This window comes from Ictalurus furcatus, chromosome 1, assembly GCF_023375685.1.
Source record: "Ictalurus furcatus strain D&B chromosome 1, Billie_1.0, whole genome shotgun sequence".
In the NCBI taxonomy this organism is placed as follows: domain Eukaryota; kingdom Metazoa; phylum Chordata; class Actinopteri; order Siluriformes; family Ictaluridae; genus Ictalurus; species Ictalurus furcatus.
The window spans coordinates 18,842,278-18,865,269 of NC_071255.1; the positions used below are offsets into that span (position 1 = coordinate 18,842,278).

General features: G+C 38.9%; 2 protein-coding genes across 3 annotated transcripts in view; one reads left to right on the forward strand and one right to left on the reverse strand.

The window, feature by feature from the left end:
• Nucleotides 1-10,034, reverse strand: part of cep192 (centrosomal protein 192) — a 29,936-nt gene extending 19,902 nt beyond the window's left edge. Inside the window, exons 1-14 of one of the 2 annotated variants that reach the window (XM_053630904.1) lie at nt 9,739-10,034; nt 8,864-9,077; nt 6,735-6,845; nt 6,421-6,572; nt 6,066-6,127; nt 5,848-5,986; nt 5,046-5,161; nt 4,148-4,246; nt 2,126-2,272; nt 1,629-1,782; nt 1,312-1,526; nt 920-1,039; nt 418-523; nt 112-300 (exon numbers count right to left, since the gene is read on the reverse strand). In XM_053630904.1, the coding sequence (XP_053486879.1) occupies nt 112-300; nt 418-523; nt 920-1,039; nt 1,312-1,526; nt 1,629-1,782; nt 2,126-2,272; nt 4,148-4,246; nt 5,046-5,161; nt 5,848-5,986; nt 6,066-6,127; nt 6,421-6,572; nt 6,735-6,845; nt 8,864-9,033 (1,780 nt within the window). In that variant the 5' untranslated portion in view covers nt 9,034-9,077; nt 9,739-10,034. Of the gene's footprint in view, nt 1-111; nt 524-919; nt 1,040-1,311; nt 1,527-1,628; nt 1,783-2,125; nt 2,273-4,147; nt 4,247-5,045; nt 5,162-5,847; nt 5,987-6,065; nt 6,128-6,420; nt 6,573-6,734; nt 6,846-8,863; nt 9,078-9,738 lie in introns of both variants that reach the window. The other variant, XM_053630896.1, reaches the window with a different exon arrangement.
• A 3,287-nt stretch (nt 10,035-13,321) lies between these two features.
• Nucleotides 13,322-21,778, forward strand: ptpn2a (protein tyrosine phosphatase non-receptor type 2a). The gene is made up of 9 exons (XM_053630994.1): nt 13,322-13,786; nt 14,591-14,681; nt 15,527-15,627; nt 17,551-17,649; nt 17,775-17,912; nt 18,227-18,436; nt 18,983-19,144; nt 19,352-19,530; nt 19,949-21,778. The coding sequence occupies exons 1-9, from the start codon at nt 13,727-13,729 to the stop codon at nt 20,139-20,141; spliced, it is 1,233 nt and encodes a 410-aa protein (XP_053486969.1). The 5' UTR covers nt 13,322-13,726; the 3' UTR covers nt 20,142-21,778.
• The last annotated feature ends 1,214 nt before the right edge of the window (nt 21,779-22,992 follow it).

The following is a 22,992-nucleotide window of genomic DNA, read 5'->3' on the forward strand; positions in this document are numbered from 1 at the left end:
GTAACAGCAGGTTTAGTTTAATCAGACACGGCAAAAAACATTTACCAAAAACTTTCAAAAATCTGAAAAAGATTAATTCCTCGCAAATAAGACCTTTGTGAAGGATCTAACCTTGTTGGAACTCCAGTTCCACATCGTCGGGACGTGATCCTTCATTCCAAATATTACTCTGCTCAACTTCATTCTGATGGACATTTTGAGAGTGGAACTTTACTTCAACAGATTCTCCTGGATGTTCCTCACTGCTGTGTGGGTGTTGGCCAAGACTGACAGAATTCCTACAAAGGCCTCCACAGAGACCTAGATCACCAAAGTCAATGGTATGCCCTTTGTTGATTCCTGCTTTGGTCTCTCCAAAAGGGTTTTTGGTAAAAGAGAATTCAAAAGCATTTTGAGTGCCTTGAAGGGCAGAAGCACCTGAAGTGGAGTCCTGTAGGTTACAGACACCACCAGGCCTAAGGTAAATGGAGTCAAAGCGTTCTTCCAGAGATGTTGCACCCGAGTGTGAACTATCCATAGCATTCTGTTAAAGGAAAGGGGGTTTGGCATTACTGACCAGTACTTTAGCAAGGCTGTAAAAATGCCAGTGTCTCAAAAACAAACTCACAATTTCAACTGCCACTATCAAACTAACAGGCAAGTAGCATAATGGAGTAATTGATACAATGACGTTATAGCAAAAGGTATCCATTAGCTAACTTCACTTAATGATGCTATAAAGTGAGGCCATGTAACAGTCTAGTTTGCATTCAAATTAATAGTGTTACCACAGTACCAGTAACAAATGATTTACAGGTATTTTCTCTTGTTTGGCACCCATGCATGAAACTAAAAGAGCTGATCTACTGAAAGATCAGCAGTGCACAAAACGTGAGAAGTAAACTTTAAAACTTCTATGCAGAGATGGATCAAACCTTACCAGAGCCTCTTGCCTGTCCTGATTCATACTCTGGTTTATAAACTGAAGCCTGGTCTGTCCAGAACTTTGAACTGAAGAATCAGTTTCAACTGTTCCAACTGGGCCCACACGGTCTCCCATCTGAAAACACACACCACAAATAGATGATGGTTGCAGATTTGGATATAGACCTTCCTCTAAGCAACGTTTTCCCTACCCTCCTCATCACCTCACCCAACTCATTAAAGGCATAATAATTAGCTCATTAACTCATCAAGCATCAACTAATTTTTTGTTTTAAACAAACAAACAAACAAACCAGACCAGGAATACTTCATACACAGAAAATCTAGTACCTAAGCAAAGGTTGGAGAACATATTGAACTGGGCCTAGTCTTTGGAATATGGATTACCTGGCTATGCACATTTGAGACAAATCGGCCTAATCCAGGGAGCTGTGAGAGTAACTGATGTTCATCCTCGCCTGTCCCACTTCCTCCCACGATTCCCAGTCCCCGTAGCACGTCATATGTGGTCTGGACACCAGTGGGTGGGAGGACTGTAGCTACACCCCCATCATTTCCATCCTCCTCACTACCGCTGCTCCCATCACCCCCTCCACCATCTCCTAAAACAGAACACCCAGAAGTGTAAAATGTTGAACTTTCAACATTGCTGTGAATACACACATCAGGTTACATAGATGCAAAATAATACATAATCTGAATACCTGTTATTGGCAAGTCAATCACTTGTCCCTCAGCAGAGCACCGGTGTTCAATGCCTGTTCTGGAGTCTGTAAATTGAGCACCTGTCTGAGACTCATCATCTGAGCTTCCCCCTACCAGGCCTGGCCTAAAATGAGGCTGATGGCTTTCCCCAACCTGTATACACATTAACACAAAGAAACATATGTAATAGCAAAATAAAAATGTATGAATGTATGTTTCTGTTCCATCACACTTTAACGTGATACGAGTGTGACAGAAGAACAAGAGCATGAACAGGTGTCTACTATGTTCTTCGCTACATTCTTAAATAAAATCCGACTTAACCTATTATCGGACGTTTATTGTCCTGAAATTAAGTTCATCCCCACAAAAAATTGTGCAACATTGCTTGATCAAATAAATTACTGGCCTTAAAGCCATCTTGTGTCTTCTGGGCTATTAAGTTGCTATGTCATTCCAAACATGTTAACAGATTAGTATCAAGACTTCATGTTACCAGATGTCTGGAGGTGCTTGGCAACAGAAATCGGGTTCTGCTACGGTTCTGCGAGGCTTCCAGCTCATCCTCAGTATCTTCATCACTAGCAGGACAAGAGTCCATACCTGTGGCGGCCAGCCGCACATCAGGCATGCAAAAATCCCCCTAAGAAGAGAAATTGGCAGATAAGAGGATGTTTCTTTTTTAAAATCAATTTTTAAAACACAGAAGCATATTTTAACAAATCATATGTATAAAACATAACCGTAAGTTCAGGTGCATGTACAGTTAGCAACTGGTATCTTGCTAATGTAAGCAAAATATTCGATACCACCACAACTAGAATTAATTACTGAGTTTTCCCGAGGTTTACACTGGGCTTAGGTGCAGTCTGGGTTCCAGGGGCATGGTCGTGGTGGTTAGGGGAGTTGAAATTATTCAAAGGAAACTGTTTACACCCACCCCCCGTTGTTTGACAATTATCCTTACCATATTTGCAAAGGAAAGCTGTTAACACTTCTTATACTTTACAGTCAAAAATCTAGCCATTTCACCAAATAACATGTTTGAGATTGAATGAAAATATATGTGGACCCATTAAAATATGCATCACCTTTAAATGATGTTTCCACCTTTTTTGAAGGTCAGCACTTGTTTTACATAATAATCCTAGTGGTTTTTACACACACACACACACACACACACACACACACACACACACACACACACACACACACACACACACACTCTACTGGTCAAAAGTTTAGACACACTCATTCTTGATCTTGATTTTTTTCGCCCCCACAAACATTTTAGAATGATAATAAAGTCATCAAAACTCTGGAGTAACACAAAAGGAACTATGGGAATCCCAAAAAAAATCAAAATAATTTAATATTTTAGCATCTTCAAAGAAGATGCCCTTTTTGCCTAGAACTTCCAGAAATGTATTCCTGGCATTTTCTCAACCGATTTCTTGAGGAATCTCCCCAAGACACTTTTTAAACAGTATTAAAAGGAGTTCCCACCTATACCGGACTCTGATTGGCTGCTTTTCGGAATATTTCGCTCCAAGTCACCCACTTAAAAAAAGATTTTTTTTTTTTTAAATAAAAATGTTAATTTTGTAATGAAAGAAATGAATATCTCTGCATAATTACATTTGTCTACAACACAGATTTCAAACATTTAATCATAAAAACCTTTTGATCTGAATGTGTAAGATCATGAGAAACATTTCAGTCATGTGTCTCTAAACTTTTGACCAGTAGGGCATGTGTGTAATTCTATATATATATAAAAAATAATGTGAAAATACTGACCAGTGGTTTTGATCAGAAAAAGACGTTAGGAGTGAACACAGCCAAACTTTGTTTAACTACCAAGCCACGTTAGTTTCTAACATTAGTTCAGTTGAAGTATATTTATCTAATGTCAACTAAGTAGCTTCTCTAGCTAATGTAATTTAATTCAGTACATGAATATCTATGCAAGTTAGCCTTTTCTTTAGTTGTATTATTACACTAGTTACATATTTTGCTATGGTATCTCTGCTATCGCATCCACAAGAATTACTCCCTAAGAAAAAAGAAAGTTTATAGTTAATTTATTCTTTGTTGAGGTTTACCTTATAGTAGGTTTGCAACTTGCTTATCCGACTCGATGGTTGTAACTACCATAACAAGGTGAGGGTACAGAGAAATATCCAATCAGCTTTTCGATTAGCTTGGCATGTCACACACCAAATCACACAAACGCATGTCCAAACACTGAACGCTCAACCCTGTTCCCAGCTTACCTTTCCATTTGAGATCAAGCCACCTCCCCGTTTTTGTTTTTTTTCAGCGCATAGAACTTACGGTTTTTACGTTTGTTTTTACGTTCATTCTAATATATCGCCTAAATGGCTTTTTACTTTCATTCGGCGCTCCGCAAAAACACTTAAGCACTGCACCTAAGCCTTTCTATGGTAGGGAAAACCCTGAACTAGACAATACTATAATTATAATATAAACTTCTTTGCTTAAAATATAATCCTACCTTATCATAGTCATTGAGAAAGTTACATCGGTTTTGGGGCGATGTATCTGGACCAGTAACAAGGGGTTGAGATGAACCAACTTGATTGTCTGGTAATTCCTACATAAAAAAAAAATTATTAAATAAAGGTGATGTACATCTTAAAGAGACACACACTGCCAGCAGGAAACAGTCTCCACAAAAAACTTTAAATATCCCATGAACAAAATGTGCCTGTTCAAATAAAGTACAGTATACAGCCAAAACTATGTGGACACCTGATCATCACACTCATACGTGGGCCTTCTACAAACTGTGCCACAAAGTTGGAAGCATACAGTTATTACAATTAGATGTCTCTGTATGCTGTAGCATTACGATTTCCCTTCACTGGAACTAACGGGTCTAAACCTGTTCCAGAATGACAATGTCCCTGTGCACAAAGTGAGGTCCATAAAGATGGACAAGGTTGGAGTGGAAGAACACGAGTGACCTTGAGAGCCCTGACCTCAACACCACTGGACACCTTTGGGTTAAAATGTAAGTCCGACTGCACCCCAGGCCTCCTCAAGCAACATCAGTGCCAGACTTCCCAGATTTTCTTGTAGCTTAATGAGCACAAATCCCAACAGCCGTGTTCCAAAATCTAGTGGAAAGTCTTCCCAGAAAGGTGGAGGTTATTATAACAGCAAAGGAGGGACAAAATCTGGAATGTGATGTATAGTGGTGTGATTGTTAAGCGTCCACAAACTTTTGGCCATACAGTGATCAAATTTTTAAACTGCACTACATTTCAGTTGTCAATGTACACTTTAATATTTTAGTCATTAGTTAATGTGCTGCAGTACATAGAGAAACAAGTCAGTAAACAACAATTATGCGATGTACGACAACCATTTTAGGTACACCAACAACTTACAGCAGCTGGGATCTCTTGGCCCTCCACTCGACCTCGCTGCATGGCTGGAGGAATGAGCTTGTTGAAGTATAGCTGCAACTCCTCATCATGCAGACTGTCTACATCAATATCATCATCTGCAGAAATATAAACATGAAACTAAGAAATGCCCTCAGCCAGTCCTGAAGGTCTACAGTACAGACCAGTGTTCCTCTGATGTAACTTGTCTAATTCAAATAACTAGTTAATAATAATGATGAATAAATGCATTTCATTCATCCATGATTTCAGATTGACACAATCAGATAATGACATTATAAAGAAGGAAAAAAACATGAATGACACGAATCTGTGGCTGACATAAGTCATCTTTGAATCATATTTAAACCTTTTGTTTAACAAATAATTAAATGACTTGATAAAACTGCTGATTATGAAAGTGCTAATGAGTAAAACCTGTAATTGCCTCTCACTTATAATACAGTAAAACCTGTCCACTCAGTGACCATTTTAGCAACATTACCGGGCACATTTCTAGTAAAACAAGACCAGGCTCATGACTAGGTAAATGGGGAAAACAAAATAACCCTGAAATGGACAAAATGGTGTTTCATAGATGTATCTGAAATCACTGTTAATATCAATGCATGCTCATGCTTTACTCAAAGAATCTGATGGGTCTTTTGTCGTTAAATTTTTTTTAACACACACCGTAAGTGGCCTTTATAAAAAGCCAATAGTGGGATTTATGTAATACGGTCACTTTGTCAAGTATTACACACACTGCCATACAGTCTCTAAAATATACATTATACCTAGTTACCTGTAATATCACTGTTCATGCTGTCCAGTGACATGAGCTTCTCATTAGCCAGGAAGCTTGAGACACTGCCACTCATCCCATCACTGTCCACTGCATCACTCTCTGGACCCTCTTCTATGGGTATTGGAGCTAACACAGCCTAAAACATGCAAGAGTTCATTGGCTACAACACTTTGGCTACAACTGACTAAAGTATTTTGCAACCCTTGTGATCTTACCTGACCAGTAATGGTTTCTTTACCTCCAATATGAGAAACTGTCAATAGGCCAGTGGAAATATCTGCAGGACAAAAAAAAAAATTCACTAAAATTCATCTGAGTGTCCCTTGAGTTCTGTGATTTAGTGCCACAAAATTAATCATTAAAATACTGATGGGGTAAAAAAAAAAAAAATTCTAAAATCTAAATTCTAAAATTGGCGAGACCAAAATAAGAGCAGTACAACAAGTTTGAGTTTAGGTTCAGCTAAGCTATTACAGTTTTACATATGATTTTGCAACAAACATTTTTCCCTTATGCCAACATATGGTGCTAGCGAGCCACAGCGTCTCACATGCAAAAAAAATTTTGTACCATCAGGGTAATCAGAGGGCCGAGCAGATACAGAGGGAGCTCCCACTTCTACGGCAGCTTTAGACGTAGACACAGATTCTGACTCATCTAAATTAACCTTCACCAACAGGTCTGAAAAACGATTAGCAGCTATGAAGTCATCTACATTGTCCCTGAAATCAGAAAAATCCGAGTGGATTAAGGCAAGAAATCTCATTTGAATTATTTAATCCATCCATTATATTATGTCCAGCCACACTTTTTGGTGCACTTTTATAAGATAAATAATAATAATAATAAAAAGGACAAGACATGAATCTGGGGATGACACTCACAAATCATCTTTAAAGCTGAGAGCAAACTTTTCCCTCCCACAACCTGAGCCTTGAGAACCTGCTTGAAAAACTAGTCCAGGCTCCAAGTAAGATGCTTGGACATCAGTTAACCTGTAGCAAAAAAATAATAAGGACTTTATCAGACTTAAATGTACAGTCCATTAACTGTCCATTAATTTCTACTGAGCAACCTTTGAAAGCCAGACAGTTTGCAAATGAAATTCATGACGGATATTCTCAGTATGCTGACCCGATACTGACTAGTAGGACAAATGCAAGATTAAGTGGTAAACAGGGCTTTAATCTTGTAACATGTCATTTATACATTAAGCACAAGTCACAATAAAAGTGAGATTTTTTTTTTAACCAAATCCACAAGCACAAGTCATGCCACATGTTCACATCACTACTCTAATATTAACAATACCATTAACAGATCATGAGTTTACTTAACTCAAGCACTAGTGTGCAATGTTGTTGTTCACAGGGTTTTCACTACCATATAAAGGCTTAGGCACAGCACCTAAGTGTTTTTGTGGAGCGCCTGAAGCCGAATGAACTCAAAAAGATATTTAGACGATATCAGAACGTATGTTAAAATAACGCTGATAGTTCTATGCACTGACGACGAAGAGAAGAAAAAAAAACCCCAGAGGTGGCTCAATCTCGAACGGAAAGTTAAACTGGCAACAGGAACGACCTGCCAATTAACAATCAATGTTTAGACAAACGTTTATGTGATTGCTGTGTGACAGATGCTCATCTGTTGAGTTACCTCAACAAAGAATAAATGAAAGTAGAAACAATTTTTGTTCTGGAGTAATTCTTGTGAATGTTAACAATAGCAATAGCAGATAGAGAATAAATATATATCGAACGTAGCCTACTTTACAACTAAAGAAATTGCTAACCTAACTAACTGACATGAATATTCATGTACTGAATTAAGTTACGCAAGCCAGCAAAGCTACTTAGTTGACGTTACACAAAGATACCTTGACTGAACTAAGGTTAGTATTTAACATGGGTTGTTAGATAAACAAATTTAGGTTGTGTTCACACAGAACGTCTTTCTGATCAAAATTTTTGCTGCTCCAAAATGCAGTTGAGAGCGTCCCAAAAGAAGCCCAGAGTGTTTTTGAAAACACAGTCTACGCCATGAGATTATTATGTAAAACAGGCGCTGACCACTTCAAAAAAAAAAAAGAAATAAATGTTTGAAATAAATCAAGAAGTTATCTGTCTCCTTTGGTTGTATTTTCAAATTAATTACATACGTATTTCAACATTCTTCATACATGTACATATATTTTCATTAAATCTCAAACATGTTATTTGGTGAAATGAATAAACTTTTGACTACAAGTACAACACGTATTGCCAGCTTTCTTTCATAAATATGGTAAGGCCTCTGAAAAGCTAGGGAAAACCCAGGTTTAGTTTTTGCTGTATTGTTTATTCATTTATCTTCAGTAACTGCTTTACCCTGGGCATAGTCACAGTGAATCTGGAGATTATCCCTGTAACACGTAGCCTAATTTATAATTTATTGTATAGTCTACTGTCTGTAATTATTGACTTGCCCAGTTTCCTGACATTTCATCTTATCCTGCCAGGGATTACGGCGCATACGCAGATCGACATCGTCATTTGTCACGCTGAACAACACACCCATAATTTTTTTTACTACTTGTGCGTGGACTTGGAATCTGATAGGGTATTTTGCACTGTAAAATCATCCTACCTGTATTTTATGTTGTTAGGACAATCTGTTAGGGTATTTTGAACTTGAAATCATCCTACCACTGCCTAATAAGAATTTTCTGCAAAGTTGCACAGAATCATTTTACGCAGTCACAGACACGAAGCAGAAACCCACGGTAGGATTTTTCAATATGGTAGGATGGATCGACAGATATAGCTATAACTTTGCGCTATGGTAGGAAAACCTGACAAGGTAGGACAAATCAACAGGACACCGGTTTGTCACTGTGTTTATGTATACTCTCATACATCACTGTTTCTGGTAAAGTGTAGAACCGTATTTCATTTCTGCACGAGTCAAACTAATGCAACAGCAGGTTTCACACTACTGCAATGCTGTGAACATACAAACAAGAGTCTCACACCTGTTGTCTGCTGTAGCTCTACTTTTAGCCACAGTAGAAGCAGCCATGGGCACCCCGAGAGTGGAGCCCAGTGTAACATCACCCAGAGTGGCCCGGCCATCGCTGCCCAAAGACGTGTTGGAGAAGAAGCTGGGAAACGTCTCTTCCTCCAGGTTTCGGAAGCTGTCCATGTCTGTGACTCAACACCACAAGGTCTCATCACATGGGGCATGGGCTGCAAAAAGTACACACACACACAAAAAGTGGGACAACTCAGTATGTGTTTTTGTAAAAACCTCTATCTAATCAATCACTCTACAAAAACAACAGACTCAGATATAGCTACAGTTTTACAAGACAATAATCTACAAATGCAGAAGCCATTTGGGTGAATATGGGCATATCTGTATGTGCTGAATATCACGTGGCACTTTTTAAATATAGTTAGCAAATCTGTTCAAAGTAAACACACAAAACACTTATATAAATATATATATATGAGAGAGAGAGAGAGAGAGAGAGAGAGAGAGAGAGCGCTTTCACTTCCACTTAGCAATAACTCTCGGGGGTTTTTTAGTCGGGGACTCAGAAAGGTTGTTTTCACAGTAAGTTGGTGTTTTCCGCAAAGGTATATTAACAATAGCCACACAACTCCGCGAGGAAAATTTACTTTAAGTTAGTAAAAATAATTTTTGTAACTCACTAATTACACAGAACTGAGATGACCGAGATAACCCAGCTAGCTAAAGTTGTTTGCTATATTAGATAGCTGCCGTTAGCTGAAAACTCGGCCATGAAAGAAAAGCAGGGATTGAGTATTATCTAACTAACTCGGCTGTACAAACTAAGTATACAGAGACAAACAGTTCCCAAAGGTTCTCCTCTCCATTACTCACCGTGTTCATCTAACTATCCCCATTAGCTTTCCACTGCCGTCTATTTATTTATCGACCACCAGCAGCTAACTACCTCGGAAAATGTCCGCAAATTAGGTCTCAGGCTCCAGTTCAGCGGAGGGACTCCGAAATTACAGGCGTGATGTAAAGATTTGCACCAACAGACGGCTTTTCGCTAATACTCCTTAAAGTTTTTAACCGTTTGCGAGTTCTGGCCTGCAAACGCCTACTTTACAGTTGTGTGAAACCACTCTATAACAAGCCCAAATAAATAAATAAATAAATAAAACAAAGTTGAGCTGTAACCGAAGTAGCCCGCCTCTAAATTTCTTTTTCTGGGCGGTCCTTCACGATAAATCTGAAATTTCATTGGAGCGCCACGTTTCACTCATGAAAATAACCAACCAATCGCGTGAAGCGTTGACTTGTTTGAAACGTTAGCGGCGTGAAGATCCAAAATCCGCCTGTCGTTAAGACCGCGCAGTCAATATGGCGCAGGCTTACAATCCCTTTTAGTCTATCCATGTTCTCTACTTTATCATTTGGAGAATTTGCACAAGGCAGGGTTTATGAGTTTCAGTTATATGGAGAAAGGGATATATATATATATATAAAATAAAAATAAACGAGGATTGTCTAGATAAGCGCAGATACCTAACTAGTTAAACCAGATAAACAGTTTGGCTTAGGACTGCAGTTGCAATGAGTTGCAGTCAAGTCTCCATCAGTCAACAGCTGCTAACTCCAACAAAATGGATGATTACACAAAGGCACTTTTTGACCATGATTATTTAGAATTGCACTGCCTAGTGTCACCCAGATGATGGGTTCCCTTTTAAGTCCGGTTCCGCTCAAGGTTTCATGTCATCTCAGGAACTTTTTCCACTTGCTACTGGCTGGCTCAGTAGGGATAAATTTATGAATTTAAAATTTATATTCCAGTTAAGCTGCTTTGTGACAATGTCCATTGTTAAAAGTGCTAAACAAACAAAATTGAACCTCTGAAAAGGCCACTCTCTAGAGTCACCAGAAGACAATTTCAACATAAGACAGCAGCAGTGCAAATATACCACATCAATACACGCACCACCAAAACCATAAAGACAGCCTCAACACAAACATCAGTAGGCTTTTTGCTGGAGATTTGTACTTAAAGAAATGGGGGGGGGGGGGGGGGAAAGAAACCCCACACACCTTTGCCAGCTTCACCAAGGAGCTTGATTAACTTCATTTCACAGGTGCTATTTGATGTTGAAAATAGACCAAGAAAAAGCTGATCTGCTTTTAAGAAGGCCCAGTTGTCACAATATTTTACTGTTATTGGCTTATAAGTGTGCCTTAGGCTGTCTATACCCTACCAAGAATCATTTTATTAACTGCACCACCCATTGGCCTTGACATCCTAGCACCTTATTGTGAAAAATCTCAATATGTTTTGTTCACACAGACTCCAGGAAGTTATCTTCAACTACAGGGCAACTTCAGTCCAAAGCAGAACTCTCATTTACAGTATTTAACAGAACTACATCGTTAAACCCTGCCAACTTCATGACTTCCAGTAATGACTAGAAGCCCAGGAGTACATTTTCAAGTTTGTGTTAGTGTAGGAACAGCTTTTATGACCTCAACCACCACGGACCTCACCATTTGAGTTTTTTTTTTAAAAAAACCAGACACCCCACAACACATGGACAAATACATTTTATTTTATAGCCAAAATACAGATCAAGATCTTCTATAAAACAGGTTTACACTCCATTTCAAATTGTTTCAATAAGATTTCATTAATTCCCCAGAGTGCTCAGTGCTTCTTAAACCTCCCCATTAAGCAGAACCACCCTGAAAATCTCGGGCAAAAAATCAAACAACTTAATAGAATGAATTATAAATTTATACCCATTATCTGAGCAATAACTAGTGCCATCAGAGTAAATGATGCCATTAGGACTTCAGGGCCTCCATTACAGTAGTTTTCACCACAGCAAGTCCGTGTCATTTTGTAGAGGGTTTTATTTGCAGGAAAAGTCACGATAGTGGTCTTATTGCAGTGGCCATTAGCAAGGCAGCCCATCATCTTAATTTTCAGGACAGATGCTAAAAAGACACAAGACACCTTGATCAGTGAAGATCACATCTTGTTACTAAAATAAACCAGAGACTCAGCTTTATATAGGTTAAAAAAAAAAAATAATAAAATAATTCCAAACAACTGAAGCACCCAGCACACATACCTGCCACACCAATGCCAACAAAACACTGCTCCCCAGCACTGCAATTCGTTTTGGTAGTGTGGCACATGTCCCAGAAACCAAGTTCACATTGAAAACAGTCAAGTGTTTGTCCTGAAAAATCAAGCACGGTCAGGCTTAGGCATGAGGACTTGCAGTCACTACGTTTGAAACATTCATCATGCTTCAGTAGCCACTATCTTGGTTAGGGTTACACGGCATCTGGAGTCTAGCCTGGGAACACACTAGGATAAGGTACTTTCAGACAAAGCAACAAATTCATTTAACCAATTTCATGCATTTATTTTCAGACAGGCCAACACATACACCATAAACATTCTATTGCAAGGTAAACTGCCAGAATCCTGAAGACAGCCACACATCCACAACAATATGTCCCAGGCAAAAAGCATGTTCATCTCCAGTTCAAACACATTCTCCTGAAGCAGTTCTCATTTTTATTTAAAAAAAAAAAAAAAAAAAAAAAAAAGCATCATTTATTTAACTTACCTGAGCAGGAGACACTAATCCACACCACCACACATAGACCCAAAACAACTCCAGGCATGTTCAAGCACAAGCACAAGCACAAGCACAAGCACAAGCACAAGCACAAGCACAAGCACAAGCACAAGCACAAGCACAAGCAATCACGAAAACAGCGCACAGACAAGTGCTCAGTACACAAAAAACCCTTCTGTTGGGCCTTAAAAAGACTGCCAAATAACGGCTATAAGGATTGGCTGCCATCATGGTATATTGAACCCAATGGATAACAAATTCACCTTATTGATTAACTATTCATCAGGGACAGCTGTGAGAGTGACGTAAAGGACCACATGCACAAACTTAATCAGCGTTAATCTGGAACTATTATACTATGTATTATACACATGTACTCTAAAACCAAGAGGCATTATAACACAAAACGTTTACACTGCCACCATTTTGCTAAACATTTAGAATAGGGGAATATTTTGATTGAAATCATTAATAGAATCAATAACACAGCTGAAGTTTTTTTTTCCCACACGATGTGTCGTTAGATTAATTTACATGACGAAATTTACATGTAATCATGGTTCATATATTTCATATTATGTGCTAATAACAGGTCACTATCATTTTATCGCAAAGTGTGTAGGTTATATTTGAGCCTTCTCAGTGAGTTTTCAGTATGTGACTCCCATTTGTGAGCTCGAAACGTGCACGACCTCCTGAACATTTCCTGTCTGTGGCTGAATCCCAAATAGCTCCCTATTTACTACATAGGAGAACTGTGCTGGGGTATCCAGTCTTATCCGGACGGGGCGGGTGTGGGTGCAGGTTTTCATTTCAACCACGCAGGAGGCACACCTGATTCCACCTGTTTAATCAGTTGAGCTTGACTTTCAATAGACTCAGGTGTGGCTTCTGCTTGGTTGGAGTGAAAACCTGCACCCACACCGGCCGTTTCCGAATAAGATTGGACATCCCTCGCTGTGGTAGTATGCTGTCTGGCTGAAACCGTCCGCCAAGCGACGTGAGGGAAAGTGGGCGGGGCTTTCCGTGACGTCCTTCGAGCTCTAGCCTAGCTACGGAAGTACAAAACGGCACCTTTTTTTTTTTTAAATCCTCTGAGCACGAGTTAATGGAAACATGCATGCTTCCTCCTGCTCGACTGCTCTCATCACTACCTCTGAGCACGGATCACTGAAGAGTTGTTGGGTCTTGCGTGGAATTTGACCTAGCACCTTTTAAATGATTGAAACGGAGTAAAAATGGACCAGGATGAGTTTGAGGACGTAGCGTCACATGGACACTGGCAAAATCTGTATAATGTAAGTTGATTGAAATTTGAAGGTGTGGGATTTGTCATGTTAAGTTTGACTCCCCTATATAACTGGTCAGAAATATCCACGCCGAGCTAGCTCTTAGCCTGCTGTTTAGATTTAGCTAGATATGCGCATGCGTGAAACCTAGAAACACTGAAGATATACATAGAATTGGGGACCTCTAGGTTAGATGACTTAATTAAACTGTGATCGTGATGTAATTATGTTCTCCATAGATATACATACTCTCCCGTGGTTTTCTTGTTCACTGTCGTTGTGATATTACCGCCACACAGTTATTGGGATGTGAGAAATGATGGGATATGTCAATAAGAAACAAGAGAAGGTGAATGGTGACTAGGATTTAAACTTGAACAGCTGACTGCATTACTTGAGCAGGCAGTGCTGCAATAACAGGACTAGGCGCTTCCTGTGAAACGCTTATACATAGCTGTTTTTCTCAGAACTGACCAGGGTTTTCCAAGAACTGTTCTTAAACTGAGCCAATAAAGCTCTGCTCCTTCTTTAGACTTGCGTCTAAGTCCATATTAACCTAATGACGGTTTTAAGGCACGGATAACTAACTATATCTATGGGTTTGCCCATCTTGCACAGCCTTTGATTGAACACTCTGTTATCAGTATATCAACTTGCAAATATGTTGCTTTGCCCTTTTATTTCGGTTAACACTACATAACCACAACATTACCAATCATCAGCATGGTTCCACTTTTTGAAATTATTCACTTTGCTCATATTTGCAAGCTAGACTGCAGACTCTAATAATTAGGTGATATATTTTGTCTTCAGGAAATCCGTAACCAGTCTCAAGAATGTCCCTGCAAAGTGGCAAAATTCCCAGAAAATCAGAACAGGAACAGATACAGAGACGTCAGCCCATGTAAGTGACTTGGTATGGAAACTGCGCACACTTATCCATTCATAAATGTGGCAGATAGAACATGTATGTGCTTTTCATGAGACAAGCATGCACCAATCATACTACATACAGTATACCTTCACTGATCAGTTTTTTTTTTTCAGTAATAGCTCTACACCTGCTTATTCATGTAATTAGCCAATTATGTGGCAGCAAAACATATGCATGCATATACAGGTCAAGAGCTTCAGTTATACATCACACATTAGAATGGGCAAAAAAAATGATCTCGGTGACTTTGACCACAGCATAATTGTTGGTGGGGATTTTCATGCACAACAGACAGTTTACATGGAATGGTGCGAAAAACAAAAAAAACATCCAGTGTAAGAGGCTGTTCTGTGGGTGGAAATGCCTTGTTAATGAGAGAGGTCAGACAAGAATGGCCAGAGTGGTTCAAGCTGACAGGAAGTGTACAACAACACGGATAATCACTCTTTACAGCCATGTCAGCAGAAGAGCATCTCAGAAGGCACAATAAGTCGAACCTTGAGGCAGATGTTCTACAGCAGCAGATCACGTCAGGTTCCACACCAGTCAGCCAAAAACAGGCATCTGAGACTAGTGGGCACTGGCTTAGCAAGACCCCTCTGTTCTAATGTTTGATGTGAACAGTACCTGAAGCTCTTGACGCGTATCTGCATGATTATGCGTTGCATTGCTGCCACATGATTGGCTGATTGGATAATTGCATGAAAGAGCAGGGGCACAGGTATTCTGAATAAAGTGGACAACGAGTGTACAAGACATTATTTTTTTTTTAGTTTACATTACATTAGCAACATCCTTTCTTGTGTCCTTTTTAGATGATCACAGTCGGGTGAGATTAGAAAATTTAGAAAATGACTACATAAACGCAAGCTTGATAACCATGGAGGAAGCTCAGAGAAACTACATACTGACCCAGGTATGAGAACACATAATGTGTCCTGTAGTTTTGAACTAATGTTCCCTAAATATTGGGTGTTCCCGGGGAAGATGTTCTTGAAAGAAGCTTGAGGTTATAGAGGCGCTTATGCATGTGTTTCCCCCAAGATGGGGTGTAGTTAAAAATGATAAAGGCCTCAGATTGAACTTCTCCTGAACTTTTCCTAAGTGAAGTAATTTCATTAGTGTGTTTCAGTTTGTTTAGATGTAATTGTATATTCACTTTTAAAGATGAATGGGGGAAATCCAAATATTGAATAGCAAAATCTATTAACAAAAGTCACAATATATCTCAATATTTTCAGATGTAATAAAGGATTGTTACAGTATCTGAATTGTTTTCCCCCCTGCTGTGGAAATGGCATTTTATAAGATACCAAATAATGAGGTTTTACTCTACACTTTATCACTAAGAATTCTGTGGTGCTGAGATTTGGACTCTCAGCCTGCTTATTAGTAGTCCAGGGCACCAGGAACATTCCTTACACCTAAGGGCAATTTAGAGAATCTAATTTTTTTTTTTTTTTTTTTTTTTTTTTTTTTTTTTTTAAATGTAACCTAAAAATTTAAACCTAGATCAGCTAGCCTGAGTCTCTCCATGCTTAAATTCTCTTGCAAGCTACAACCCCAATTCTGAAAAAGTTGGGACAGTATGGAAAATGCTAATAAAAAGAAAGAGGAGTGATTTGTAAATATATTTTGACTTGTATTTAAACACAAGACGTATAAAGACAAGGTATTCGATGTTTTACCTAATCATCTGCATAGTTTTTTGAAGATAAATATTTATTTTGAAACTGATTCATACATGTTCCAAAAAAGTTGGGACAGGGGCAATTTAAGACTAATAGCGACGTGACGAGTTGAAATAAGAAGGTGATGTGAAACAGGTGAGACAGTCGTCTAATCATCGTATATAAGGAGCCTCCAAAAAAGGCCTAGTCCTTCATGAGTACGGATGGGTCGAGGCTCGCCAATCTGCCATCAGATGTGTCAGCGAATAATCCAACACTTTGAGAACAACATTCCCCAAAGACAAATTAGTAGATTAGTAGATTTTGGGCATTTCACCTTCTACAGTGCACAATATAATTAAAAGATTCAAGGAATCCGGTCAAATCTTAGTGCGTAAAGGGCAAGTCCGAAAACCACTTCTGAATGCGCGTGATCTCCAATCCCTCAGACGTCACTGTCTTAAAAACTGTCATGAGTCTGTAATGAATATCCTGCCATGGGCTCGGGAATACTTTGGTACATCTTTGATGACAACATTAATGCAGAAAGATATGTACACATTTTGGAGAAACATATTCTGCCATCCAGAGCAGGACAACGCCAAACCACATTCTGCCCAGATTACAAGTACATGGTTGCATAAGCATAGTGTGGGTGCTAGCATGGCCTGTCTGCAGTCCTGACCTGTCTCCGATGGAGAACTTGTGGCGCGTTATGAAGTGCAATATAAGGCAACAGTGGCACTGTACAGTTGCACAGCTGAAGAAATGCCTAATGGATGAATGGGTGAAATTCTGCTTGCTAAACTTAACCAACTGGTGTCTTCACTCAGTGACCAAACGCTTAATAAGTGTTAAAAGAAAAGGTGATGTTACACATGTTTTGGAATGTGATACAGTCATCAGATTTGAGTCAGATGAGTGTATATTTACAAAAATAAATTAAATTCACAAAGTAAAACATCAAATAATGTGTTTTCATTATAGTCTAGGGTGTATTGAATTTTTAAATTAGTTTTTTTTTTGCATTTTTCCATACTGTCCCAAATTTTCGGAATTGGGGTTATATGTCCTACACATTTAATTCCTTACATTATTTCCTTTCATAGCATATAGTTTTTCATCTGTTGAAGTTAGTGGTATGTTAATAGTCTTTTTGTGATATGCAGGGACCCTTGACTAATACTCGTGGTCACTTTTGGTTAATGATCTGGGAGCAGCGGTCCAAAGCTGTCATCATGCTCAATAGAGTCATAGAAAAAGGCTCAGTAAGTAAATCCTATTTATGGGTATTTTCTGCTCATGGATGATGTTCCTTTCTTATCCATGAGCATCTTTACATGACCAGTATTAGCACAAGCAAAATTCTTCCTCTTTCTGTTGTTTCTGACAGGAGAAATGTGCTCAGTACTGGCCCTCAGAAGAAGAGAAACAAATGTATTTCAGTGATACGGGGTTTGTGGTGACTGTAGTGACTGAAGACATTGAAACTCATTACACAACAAGACTGCTCGGGCTTCAAAACATCAAAGTAAGATGCTCTTTCATTGATCTCTGTAATTTAGATTTACTGCACCATTGAACACTCATTTGTCTTGTTTTTTCTCGGTAAACATTATGTTCTTCACATTTTATGTCCTTCACCCATGAGCACTGGGTCATCCATCCACTGTTTCTTTACTAGGTCATTTTGTCCACCAGCATGGTTTCCCTGCTGATTTCCCAACTGATTTCCCCCCAAAATATTTGATAACCACAGAAAAACATATCCTACTGATTTGTGTGGAATGCTTTACATTACTGATGTTAAAATTTCACTGTGCATGTCTTGTTACACTTGTTTAGACAGGAGAGAGAAGAGACCTCTACCACTTTCATTTCACCACTTGGCCTGACTTTGGTGTGCCTGAGTCCCCTGCATCTTTCCTCGACTTTTTGTTCAAGGTTCGAGGGTCTGGCTCATTGGAGCCTGAGAATGGGCCGGCTGTGGTCCACTGCAGTGCCGGGATTGGCCGTTCAGGGACGTTCTCTTTGGTTGACACTTGCTTGGTCCTAGTAAGATTCTGCCTTTTAATCCTTTCCTTCTTAACTTGCGCTACAATGATGATTTGTATAATTTAATTTAATAAAAAGGTTCTATTTTTTTTTTATTGCATGTTGTATATTTGCTTGTCTGAAAAGATTACACTTGATTTCAGGACGTACTTTTTTTTTTTTTGCCCTGAAAATTTCCTACAGGGGAAAAAAAACCTTTCTTAAGGTATGTTCACACATACAGTAATTTTATCACTGCAAGTTACCAGTAGGTGTTCCCACTACTGGTTGCCATAGTAACAGTTAGCAGTGGGTGGTGCAACTAGCATTGCACTTTTGAAAACAAACAAAATTAAACATTCTGGGGGGAGAGCGTTTGTGTATAAAATTCACCAGTGTATATATGCATCATATAGGAGAAGGAGAATAAGGAGAATCAGTGTGTGCTCTTTGCCACTGTGACACATCTACATATGTGTGAACGTACCTTTAGTCCCAGACAAGCAGCCTTACATTTAAAGTTGGATGTCTTTATTTATTTTATTTTATTGTAATTTTATCCTTTAGATGGATAAGAGGAAAGATGCTTCATCTGTAGATGTACAGAAAGTCCTATTGGACATGAGGGAGTATCGCATGGGCCTCATTCAAACCTCAAACCAGCTTCGTTTCTCTTACATGGCCATAATGGAGGGAGCCAAGTGCATCTTGGGGGACTCTATTCTGAAGGTATTCTAGTGCATATTGTCAGCAATGCAACAATGTAAACTTTGTTTACAATATTGAATTCTTGTCCTGACATTTTCTGTTGTTCTGATGATGATGATGATGATGATAAATACATTTGATGGGGGGGAAAAATAGTTAATGTTGATAAAAATTAACCACTACGTGCACAAAATGCAGTGTTGCTCATTGTTTTCTTCTATACTGCAGCAACAATGGCCAAACATGTCTAAAGAGGACAAGGAGCCACAGACTGACCTGGGTCCAGCTCTGCAGGACACTGCAAGACAGCCAGATGAAATGATTGGACGGATCTCAAAGCTAGGAAGAGAAAAGGATCCAACAGTGTCAGTAAAGGAAGAGCAGCAAGCAGATTTAAAACCAGAGAGGTATGTTCCTCTGGTCATGAGTTCTTCACTGACCTTTGGATTTCGGGTTCTATGTATTGCACACACATTTGGATAATATTTTTCTCTCTCATCTTATTTTAGTGCCTGTTGTTTTTTTTTTTTTTTTTTTTTTTTTAAAATCAAGATGGGGGAAAATCTTAAATGAAAAGAATTGTACTAATCTGCTGGTTTAGTATGGATGTAAAAATATTGTTTTGATGATAATAAAGATCTTAAAACCTGTTCTGCCAGTGTGCTATAAAACCGTCTATCATTTTAATTAGAAAAGACTTGCTGGAATAGATCATTCTTGGCCTTACAGGAATCAACCCCTTTACCTCATACCTGGAAATCTACTAATGTTATTTGCTTTGATATTGTATTAGATTAAAGCAGCACTCTTTTCTCCCCCGGGTAGCTTGCGTAAGCGACATCGTGAGGAGCGGATAGCCAGCACAGCACAAAAGATCCAACAGATGAAGCAGAAGCTGAATGATGTGGAGAAGAAGAGAGAGACTTGGCTGTACTGGAGGCCTGTTCTCTTGAATGTAGGAGCTGGAGCAGCTCTAGCACTGGGTCTGTTCCTGTGCTGGGCATTTCTCTCACCGTGATGCCGCTATAATCATATAGACTTTTTACACTCAGACATTTTGGTTCACTGTGAGATCCAGGACAGTGAGCTCTTTGATAGCAAAAGGCTTTTTTTTTGTGCAAACAAAGGTGCTCACTAGGACATTCTGCCTGATTTCTTGAATAAAATATTTATACAGATCGCTTTAGATTGCATACAAGCCCTCTAGCTTGGCTCTTGATAATTTCAGTGTTTAGAAGCTTGGTCTGTTAGCACTACTACAAAATTTGTTGGCCCAAGAAAGACATTGTTTTGCTGAAATTTATTTGAGTAAATCACTCTGTGAACTTTGGATGTATTTGGGTGTCACTCACCAGTGTAAGATATTCCTGTCACTTTGTCTTATTTTTTTCATCACTTTTTTTCTCCTTGTTCTCACATCTCAGGAGGTCTTATTAATAAATGGAATATAAAACATTCCACCAAATTTAAGAGGTGGATCGTGTCCCATTTTGAATAGTGATGTGTGTATATATTAAAGACTTTTTGCTGAAGAAAGAAAATGTCTGTTATTTGAATGGGGTGCTGCGTATACACAACAGATCAAAGCCAGTTTGCAGGCTTTGCAAGTATTAATAGGGCATCCACTGGTATTTATATCACATTCAGTAAGACAAATGCAGACATTTAATTTTTTTCCATTATTAATCTACTTACTGAACACTTAATTAGGAACATAATACTAATACTGGGTAGGGCTAATACTTTTTCTCTCAAAACAGCCTCAATTCTTTGTGGCGTGGATTCCACAAGATGTTGGAAACATTCCTTTGAGATTCTGGTCCATGTTGACATGATTGCATCAGGCAATTCCTGCAAATTTTTCAGGTGCACTTTCATGTTACATATATCCCGTTCTACCACATCTCAAATGTGTTGTATTGGATTCAGATCCAGTGACTGAGAAGGCCACTGAAGAACACTGAACTCCTTGTCATGTTCATTAAACCAGTTTGAGACAACCTTTGCTTTGTGACATGGTGCATTATCATGCTGGAATTATCCATTAGAAGAGGGTAAATTGTGGCTAGGAAGGGATGCACATGCTCAGCAACAATACTCCTAAAAGGCTGTGGAAATCCAGTGATGATTTATTGGTATTAATCTGCACTAAGTGTGTCAAGAAAACATTCCCCACACCATTACCCCACCTCCACCAGCCTGGGCTGTTGACACAAGCCAGGTTAAATCCATGGATTCATGCTGTTGGCACCAAATACTAACACTACCATCTGTGTGCCTCAGCAGAAATTGAGATTCATCAGACCAGGCTACGTTTTTCCAGACTATTGCGTTTTGATGATCCTGTACTCACTGCAGCCTCAGCGTTCTGTTCTTGGTTGACAGAAATGGAACCCGATGTGGTCTTCTGCTGTTGTAACTCATCAGCCTCAAGATTTGATGTGTTGTGCATTCTGAGATGCTTTTCGGTTTACCACAATTGAACAGAGTGGTTATCTGAGTTACTGTAGCCTTTCTCTGAGATCAACAAGACATTTCCATCCACATAACTACAGCTCACTGATGGTTTTTTTCTTTATTGCACTATTCTAAGTAAACTTTTGAAACTGTTGTGTGTGAAAATCCCAAGAGATCAGCAGTTATAGAAATACTCAATCCAACCCGTCTACTGGCCCAATTTTATTCATTGCACTGCTACTGCATGATTGGCTGATTAGATAATTGCATGAATGAGTAGGTGTACATGTGTAAAACCTACACATTTTGATTATTTATGTTGCGATAATGAATAAACACCTAGAACACTAGATATCAGTTTAATTAGTCTTTATTTTGGCCTAAGGGTATTTTTTTCCCACCCATTTGTACTAATCTAAACCAAACTAGAAGCAATAACGTTAACACATTAGGTATACAATTACAGCCTGTAGCCCTCCTGCTATTATGTTATTTGTCAGCCCCATCTACTCTGATATTCTTTAGGTATTGATTTTTTTTTTTTCCAACACAGCAGTGACACTGACATGGCAGTAACATCTTAATGGATGTGTGTATAGATGTTTGTGGTACCGTCAGTTGTTTGGAAATTGGCTTTAAGATGGGACTGGACTTGTGGAGGTCCATGATTTGTTCCCCCTGAGGTTTACTGGCTGAGTTGCTTGGATTTGCTTGGATTTTTCTCTAAAGGTAGGCCCTTTTACAGCCACAAGCACACTCCTGTTCATGAAATCATGAACAAACTCATTTACAGATTTGATATTTTCATGGTTAAGACTAGTTTAAATAATTGAGAATACTTGTAATGTGTAACATGGGGACATGGTAGCTTAGTGGTTAGTATGTTTGCCTTGGGTTCAAATCCCGCCTCCATCCTATGTGCATGTAATTTGCATGTTCTCCCCTGCTTTGGGCATTTCCTCTGGGTACTCCAGTTTCCTCCCCAGTCCAAAGACATGTGTTGTAGTCTGATTGGCATTTTGATAGTATGCGATTGTGCACTGCAATGCGTTGTCACCCTGTCCAGGGTGTCCCCTGCCTTGTGCCCCGAGTACCCTGGGATAGGCTCCAGGATCCCCTGCAACCCTGTGTAGGATAAGCTGAATCACAAGTTGTGCTATGTCTACATATCATAAACTCCATCAATATCGCTAGCATGTGATATTGTCTTTTTTTAATGTTCTTTGAAATTTTCCAGTGAAACAAAAATGATAATAAATAAAAAATAACACGGGTCTATGCTGTGTTGTAATTTCCTGATTTAAATATTAGTTGTCTATTTAGTTTAATTGGTTACCAATGTTCTCGTCGTAATTACACAGGAAAATCCCCAGTATTGAATTAACACCTTGAGTGTTTATTTAACTCTTTCA

Coding starts and splice junctions, on each gene's coding strand:
- ptpn2a (XM_053630994.1), top strand. CDS start 13,727: ATGGACCAGGATGAGTTTGAGGACGTAGCGTCACATGGACACTGGCAA. Junction 13,787..14,590: donor ACTGGCAAAATCTGTATAAT/GTAAGTTGATTG, acceptor TTTTGTCTTCAG/GAAATCCGTAACCAGTCTCA. Junction 18,437..18,982: donor TTGACACTTGCTTGGTCCTA/GTAAGATTCTGC, acceptor TTTATCCTTTAG/ATGGATAAGAGGAAAGATGC.